The sequence below is a fragment of the Lathyrus oleraceus genome, chromosome 3 (assembly GCF_024323335.1).
Source record: "Lathyrus oleraceus cultivar Zhongwan6 chromosome 3, CAAS_Psat_ZW6_1.0, whole genome shotgun sequence".
Lineage (NCBI taxonomy): Eukaryota > Viridiplantae > Streptophyta > Magnoliopsida > Fabales > Fabaceae > Lathyrus > Lathyrus oleraceus.
Genome location: NC_066581.1, coordinates 107,736,497 through 107,744,800, shown reverse-complemented (window position 1 = coordinate 107,744,800; position 8,304 = coordinate 107,736,497). Strand labels below are relative to the sequence as shown.

Sequence of the window (8,304 nt, the reverse complement as noted above, 5' to 3'; positions counted from 1 at the left end):
TTTCAACTTTGTTTCAAGGTCCAAAACCTAATTCAATGCATAAGGACATCAAAATTGGGATTGGCCAAGTTGGTTAAGTTGTCTAGTCAGGCCTAAAATCATGTCATTACCTTCACTTTGCACCATTGTCATTTTCACCTCACAACAGTTTTTTTACCTAATTCTTTTTGCATTACGCTTAGGGTATGGCAAGGTTCGTTTGGCCTAATTTTTGTTTAAAATGAACGAGCCAATTTTAATTGGCCCAAGTGCAAAGTTCATGTTTCACCATGTTGTACATAGCAGTCCAAACCATCCAAACAATGTTGATTCATTCACCAAGTCACAAAGTCATGTGTGTTCCATTTCCATTTGAACAAAGAGTGTGATGTAACACTTTGAGGCACTAAAATAAAATCCCAAATGAATGTAGCAAAGGGACACATGTGAAGCAAAACCAAAATGTCAAAAAGCACAAAAGTTTCCCAAAATGGATACAACTTAAAATGGCCTCAGCAAGTGTTGGGACCACCATTGTCTCACCTAAAGTGTCAGGTCTGCAGAATAAAGTGGAGTGAAGGGAATTGTAGATCAAAGATGGACCACCCTTAGCCAATAAGTTTGGCTTTTTGTCACTTTTCGGGCTCAAGCAAAATCAAAGTTTCCAACCCTAACACTTCACCATAATCACTCCCTCAACTTCCCTAAAAATAAGGGATGATTTTACCTTTCATAACCAAGCTTCATAGCCATCGAATCCCTGCAAAAAAACTCACTATACTTCCTTCAAAAACAGAGCAATCAGTTTCAACCTTTGAAGCATTTTCAACACCATAAAAACACTCCAACATATTTATTGAACCTTCCTGAAGCTAACCAGTTCCCTAGAAGTGATTGAGACCCCCTCACCTGAGCTCCCCATATCCATCGGAACCACCATCTGAATCTAATTCCGACAAGGTAGTTAACACCGTTGTTTCCTTCCAAATAAGTTACCACTTTACTTCTTTTGATCCACTGAAGCTAAGCCCTATGTTTTGAGCTTCAATAACTGCACCTACACGATTTAATTTTTATTTTAGGGTTGAGTTATCGTTTGAAGTTACTTTAAATACTCCATACTCATAGCCAATCAATGTCTCATGAGTATGAGGAAGGTAACGAGGATCAAAGGATGAGTGGAATCCATGGTTGATTCAACTAAAAACCTCGAGTTGCAGAGGTTTGATTTTCGTGTTCCAAGGTTGAAGATGATGGTTTTGTTCGTTACTTCCCGCGTTTGCTTTTTATTTTAAACTTTAAAAAAATGTTTGTCATGTTTCTATTGGTTATTGTATTTGACTTAGCTTCTGAGCCTGTATATGTTTTGGTTAATGCACGTGTTTTGTGTTCCCTAAGATCAAAACCTTTCATCATGCATACTAATTACAAGTAATAAATTCATGTGTCTGTGGTTGTTTCTTTCATTTATTCTTATTGGAGTATTTTATTTATTTTAATCAGCGTGTTATTTGTCATCCAAACCAAACACACTTGGCCTAGTGGTTGGTGTTTGGGCCTATGACCCCAAGGTCATGGGCTCAACCCCTGGCGCGCCCCTTTGTTTATTTTCTCATTCTTTTTTCCTTTTACATGTTATTACCTTTTATTTTCTTTATTTTATTAACCCCTTTTCCACTTTAATTCTTTTTTTTCTTGTTCATTTCTTTTGACCAAATATCCTTGTAAATACATTCCATCAATATCTTTTATTTTATTTCCATTAGTTATTTTATTTTTTACCATTTTAATTGGACCTATTTGCCTATGGGTTTGGTTATGGTAGATGAGATTCTATTGGTCATTGGTAATTGGTCATATGGTTGATTTAATATTCAACACTTCAAACATGTTGATGAATGATCAATGGATCATTCTTTACACTTTGATGTGTTGATAGATTACCCCTAGTTTGATCATGTTTGAACCTTTTGATGCATAAATGAGACCTTCACTTGTTTGAGCCTTCCTTTTGATTGTATTTGGTTGTGTTGTGCCCATTGATCATTAACCATTAACACTTGGATTTGGATGTCTAACTTGTACATTATTTAACTTTTAAACTTGTAATTATTTGGGTGATACAATCGTCCACTCTTCAAATCATTGATAGATGGACTTGTGGTTGTATAACTTTCTTTGATCCAAATCTATTGATAGATGATCATGGATCATATTCAATACTTTGCATCAATGATAGGTTATCCCTTGATGCGGTATATTTTTATCTTTTTACTTATGGATGGATAATCCCTAGGTATACCTTGTGAAATTTGATTACTAACCATTAACTTTCATTGCTAACCACTGATCTTGTTGACCTAATTCATCTTATTTTCATTTATCTTTCTTGTCAATTTACTTTATTTTCATTTATTATCAATCACCCATCCTCATACTTATCATCATTGTATATATATCTCATGCATCTTTACTTCATTGTTATTTACTTATTGTCATTACATAATCAAAAAGAACAAAAATATGATAAAATCAAAAGACAAAAAATGCATTCATTTGTGACCAACTATTTGACTTAGAAGATTCATTAGGACCCCTGGATTTGGACCTTGCCCTAATTCTTGACCCAATGCTCTAACTTGGATTTTCATCTGTAACTTACAATATTTTATTGTAAGAATGATATTCATGGCACTACCCTAGGGAGACATGCTTTTAAGCCCATTATCCACTTGTTAGCATAAGTCACTTTGCATACACAAGGCTTTCTCTTGGGCTACCTGTTGTTTTGCGCAACAATCTCTAGCCTTCCTATATGAGGGTTACTTGCAGGACCGGCTAAGGAGTCGCGGACTTAGTGTTTTGTGTGTATGGCTATTTGGTAAACAATGTTTCTGACTGGTTAAAAGGGTGTAAACGAGACTCTTGACGAGTCAAGGAAATAATAAAGGTAAAATGATAGGTAGAATCGATAAAAGAAAGACGATAAGCGGTAAAGTGAAACAAGACAAAAGATAAATTTTGCGAAGATTAAATGACTTGTAATTATAAAGTGGAGGAAAAATACATTGTTTGTGAGGAGAGTAACTTTTTTCTCGTAAACACTTTGATACTTCAAGATTTACCCATACAGCAAATGTTCAAATTGCCACCTTTGAATTCCCACCTAACATTGGCTTAAATACTAATTAGAAAGTAACCGTCGGGGGTTACAAAGCCTTCTTGAGGTGCCACGTGTCGGTCCACTTCCCCTATCTCGACGCATAACTACCCACGACCTCTTTACGTGCCTACGTTCTCCTTCTCCACTCAAAACCTTTCGGCTTTGACCGACGCTTGCCTGTGTCGACCGACAGACTCTCACCCCTTCTATCGAGGAGCTTCCGACGGAACCCCGGTCGAAATTGGCTTTTTTCCTTAGCCGAAATTTGCCAGCTAACAAATTGCCCCCTGAAAAGGTTGGCTTCGACATGAGCGAGTCGATCGAGAAGTTGGCCTTTTGACGTTCCATATTTCGGCTAGCTGTCTCGTCAGTACTCATGACTTAATACGTAATGATGACTTTTTTCAACGCGCGATTTCCAAGGCACTCAACCATCATTAGCAGTCACGACTAGGTCGTGAGATCTCAACCGAACCCCACTAACTCTTCAATTTACTCCCTAGCCAACCACTTGTCAGTGCCTTACATGCTCGCAATGGCTTCTTACACAACATTTCCTAAAAACTTTAAATTTTTACCTTACTTCTGCAATGGCTTCTTCATCTCTCGTGAAAGAAAATGTCTCTTATGGTACTGGCCACAACCTCATTACCTTCAAGCTTACTTCTAAAGAAGGGATGAAAAGTACTCCTCAACCTTCATCGTCTGATGACGCCATCCTCAAGAACTGGCAAAGCTAGTTGGTGATCCCATTCATGGTGGACAAAAAGCTACTGGCTTTCCACGGTCCCTTTGCTGATGCCAAATCTTCCCCAACAAAGGTGGCACCCTTCTTTCCTGGATATAAACCTATTATGCCTCCTACTTTCGATAGATTCGTTGCACTCGATGTCAGGTTCATGGAGGCAAAAGCTAGGGTTTTTCGTTCCATTCCCACTCCTAGCAACAAGGAGTACTTAGTGTGGCTTAGCAAAGTCCAGTGAAAACGTTATGACCAGTGGAGGAGCGATGGTATCTTCGACCTCATTCAGATCTCGAAATATGCACATCGTGTTAACCCTTGCATGTTGCTGGCATCCCTCTACTTCTGGGAAGGTTCGACCAACACCTTCCAGCTACCATGTGGGATGCTGACGCCTAATCTTTTTGACGTGGCGGAAATTACCGACCTTTCACCCTTGGGGGAGACCTTCGACCCAACTCTATCGATAGAGAATACCTTCACATTTGGTCGGGCCAGCCTCCTGAATTACATCGAAGACCATCACAACAAAGATTATGTCAAAGTGTCTGATGAAGAACACCTAGCTTTCCTCACCATGTGGCTCTCTTATTATGTCTTCTTCCCCGGGTCCCTGCAAATAGCCAAAAGTTATATTGCCCTGGCGATCCAGATACATGAGGGTCGACAAATATCGTTGGGAAAACTTCTGCTGGCTTCTTTGTACCAGGCACTGGGGCTGGCAACCTTGAAGCTACAACTCCTCGCCAACACCCCAAAATCTCTGAATTTGTCAGGTCCTTTGTGGCTCCTGCAACACTGGTTGAACGCTACCTTCGAGTATCAACTGGGATACGTCACGTCGGAGTGTCTTATGCGACTGGACGAAGACCTCCCAATCGAATGGGCCAAATTAGCTCTAACAACCTATCAGGAGACTCCCAACGCCATCATCTTCATGAAATATCTAAACATGTTCATCGAAGCGGGCAAGTTCTCTCCTGGTATGGCGCCGTTTGCTGACAGGAATTTTGGCCCCAAATGGTTCAATGACACCTTCCCTGGCGGTTCTCCCCAAACTACAACACAGTCGAACGCTATATGGAGGGCTTTTCTATCTCCAACTTTGCTGTCCTATAGGATTGAACTAGGGTCGAAGGGATTTGGCTTCATGAGCCGCCAGCCGAACCTTGTCGCTCGTCAACTTGGCTTGAGCCAAATGGTCCCAAAGTCTTTGGTATCTCATTATACTAACATCATTTGGTCTGGTCGATTGTTAATGGCTGATGACCACAGGGCATGTCTTTGTTTTTGTCGATCCAACAACCGCTATGAACTACCAGTTTTTCGATTCCAACAATCTTTCTTGACGACCACTGAGTTTGACGACTGGTGGAACTCTTACTATAATCGCTCCTTTGCCAGCGACCAATTCCTCCAGAACATGGTCAATGCACTATCCACCCTCTCCGGCGACATACAGCCTCCGCCTCCGTCTATTATTGCTCCCGACCCAAAAATCCAAAAGCCTGTCGTTGACGAAGCCCCTAAATAGGAAATTGTGCACTGACTTAATTTTATTCATTTGGTGTTCTGCCAATCTGACGATTTTCTGCTGTTTAGGGTCGAAAGAGAGTTGTTGAACCGCCTCTGGCGAAACCTCTGAAAAAGAAACGGGTGCCTTCGACCCCTCCTCCACAGGTACAACCCATTCTTTTTGCGAACCAATTTTCTGCTAAGACTTTTTCTCTTTAACTAATTCTTTATATGTCTCCATGTTTAGGTGTTTGAAGATGCACCTGCGGCGGAAGACGAAGATTCCGAAGGGAGTGCACACTCCCACATTTATTTTCTCTCCGTCGAAAGCTCCACCCAAGACTCCACCCACTCCTAGGCGACGGAAGAAGGCTCTGGCCCAAAAAACTCTGACCAAGGTGGCTCCTAGGGCTTCCCCGACTATCCAAAAAGAAGTCGAAGAGGTTCTCACCCCCAGGGATCTAGAAAGGACTTCTACTGCTTCGCCTCCTATCGATCTCCAAGTATCAGCCCATACTTCTCTCCCCATACATGGGTTTATTTTTGCTTTATGATCTAACACTTGTATTTTTTAGGGACCAGTGGGCTCCCGGATTAAGGTCGAGACCGAATTCAGGGATTCGACTGAACATCCCCCCACGGAAGCTTCCTTAAGCCCACAACAACAAGCTGAATTTCAACCTGATTCTCCTACGGTCTCTCAACCCCCTGCTTCTCCGGCAACTCCAAACACGAACGTGGCTGATGAAAATGCGACGGCCAACCTTCCGATTCTGGATGACAATAGGCTCATCATACACCTGAATCTTGTTGAAGCTTTAAGAAAACTTCAACAAATTCCTCAGAGCTTCCTGTCGAGGTTGTCTTCATCCTTCAGCAGCTGAAAGCGTCACTCTGTGACGATGGATTCTTGGATGCTCTTAAAAAACATGGGGAGGTCGCTTGTGACATCTTCAAATTTCTCGACTCTCTGGCCCTTCGCGACCTTCCAGCCTCAATGGTGAAGTATTTTGTCGAGTTCGAGGCTTTCTTCACTCAATTCACCAAGGACTTGAACCTCCAACAAAATTCTGACTTCCAAATAAACATGAAACTTAACGAGGCGAAGATCGAATGGGACTCCAGTGAGGCTTGTGAACAGGAACTTGATGAGTTCGAACACAAGAAAGAAGAGTGTCTCCGTCAGCGGAAAGTCTTTGATCAACAAATCTATGATTACCAAGCCCAAATCACGGAGCTTCACAAAAAGATTGCCAAAGTGGAAGCGCATAAGGCTTCTTTGGAGAGGGACGAAGGGATCCCAGAGCAGGAGGCAATCAACAGTGAGGTCATGATAGAGGTGTCTCATGGGGAGAGAGCCCTCAAGATTGAAGTCGATATCAAGTATCTACGCGGGAAGAAAATCTCTCTGGATAATAGGATTAAGCATGAGATGGTCGCGTTTGAGGATTTCAAATCTAGGTTCCCCATTTAAATTCTTCTTCAATTATTGTAGGTCTGTCAATCACTTTTGTAATGTCCCCCTGGGACACTTTTCAACAATTAATGAAACTTATGTTTGGATATGTATTTCTGTAGCATATGTTTATATTTCTTCAAATATTTCCCATTTAGTCTTAAGACCCTTTGATCCCCACCAAGTTCTTCGATTTCATACACATTGTTATTGTATGTCCGAGTTACTCAAAATGGTCCTTCCCATTTTGGTGATCACTTACCTAGGGTTCGATCCCGACGATCCATGGGCAAAATTACTTTTCACATGTAATCATTATCAAAAAAGGTTTTTCCCTTTATTTTTCTATTGTAGACCTTAGCTACGCGTTCCTTTTGCCGGATCAGCATTTTGACCGTAACCAACCTTTCTTCGTTTAAATCAGCCAACTCGTCGTAAATCATGTTCCAGTATTGCTTTGGCTGAAGATCATATTGGCGCTGGACTCTGACGGACTGTAAACATATCTCCGCCGGCAATATGGTGTCATGACCAAATGTTAGTCGAAATGGCGTCGAATTCGTCGTCTCTTTGGGGGACGTTTGACACGCCCATAGAATTTGGTCCAAAGTCTTGTGCCAATTATTTGTCCATTTACAAACGTGCTTCTTAATCAGAATTATTATTACTTTGTTGGCCTCTTCTACCTGGCCATTTTCTTTTGCATAGTAAGGTGTGGAGGTAACCAATCTGAAACCTGTCTTGCCAGCAAATTCCTGCATCTTTTGTCCCACGAATACTGACCCTTGATCCGTCGTGATGGTTTCTGGGATGCCAAACCTATACACTATGTGCTTCTGAATGAATTCGATCACCGTCTCTTCGTCCACCTTTACCAGAGGGATAACTTCGACCCATTTGGTGAAGTAGTCTATCCCAACTAGGACAAACTTCTGTTGCTTCGACGAAGTCGGTCGAATTTCTCCAATGATGTCTAAAGCCCACCCCCTAAAGGGCCATGGTTTGATAATGACATGCAACTCACTTGCCGGCATATGTTGGATACTCGTGTGCCTTTGACATTCCTGACATCCTTTGGCAAACTCGATGCAATCTTTCAACATGCTGGGCCAGTAAACCCCTTGTCGAAACAGGAACCATTTCATTTTATGTTCTGCTTGGTGGGCGTCACAGGCGCCACTGTGCACTTCGTAGATGGCCAAATATGCTTCGGTATCTCCCAGACACTTGATTAGTAACCCTTCTAGTGTCTTCTTTAGCAATTCGTTGCCTGACCACACATAGCTCAAAGCTCTATATTTGGTTTTTCTGTCAGTACTTCCGACTGGATTCTCCAAGTAGTCGATGATCGGCTTTCTCCAATCTGTCGGCGATGAACTATTGATAGAAAAAATTGCATGTTCCCATGCCTATTCGACTCCACGGGTTTCTTGACACTCTTCCTCAGGC

At 41.7% G+C, this 8,304-nt stretch overlaps 1 protein-coding gene across 1 annotated transcript; it reads right to left on the bottom strand.

Moving 5' to 3' along the window:
* Window positions 1-7,157: 7,157 nt before the first annotated feature.
* Window positions 7,158-7,889, bottom strand: LOC127129936 (uncharacterized). The gene has a single exon (XM_051059036.1). It carries the CDS (start codon window positions 7,887-7,889, stop codon window positions 7,158-7,160), a length of 732 nt encoding a protein of 243 aa, XP_050914993.1.
* Between the last annotated feature and the right edge of the window lie 415 nt (window positions 7,890-8,304).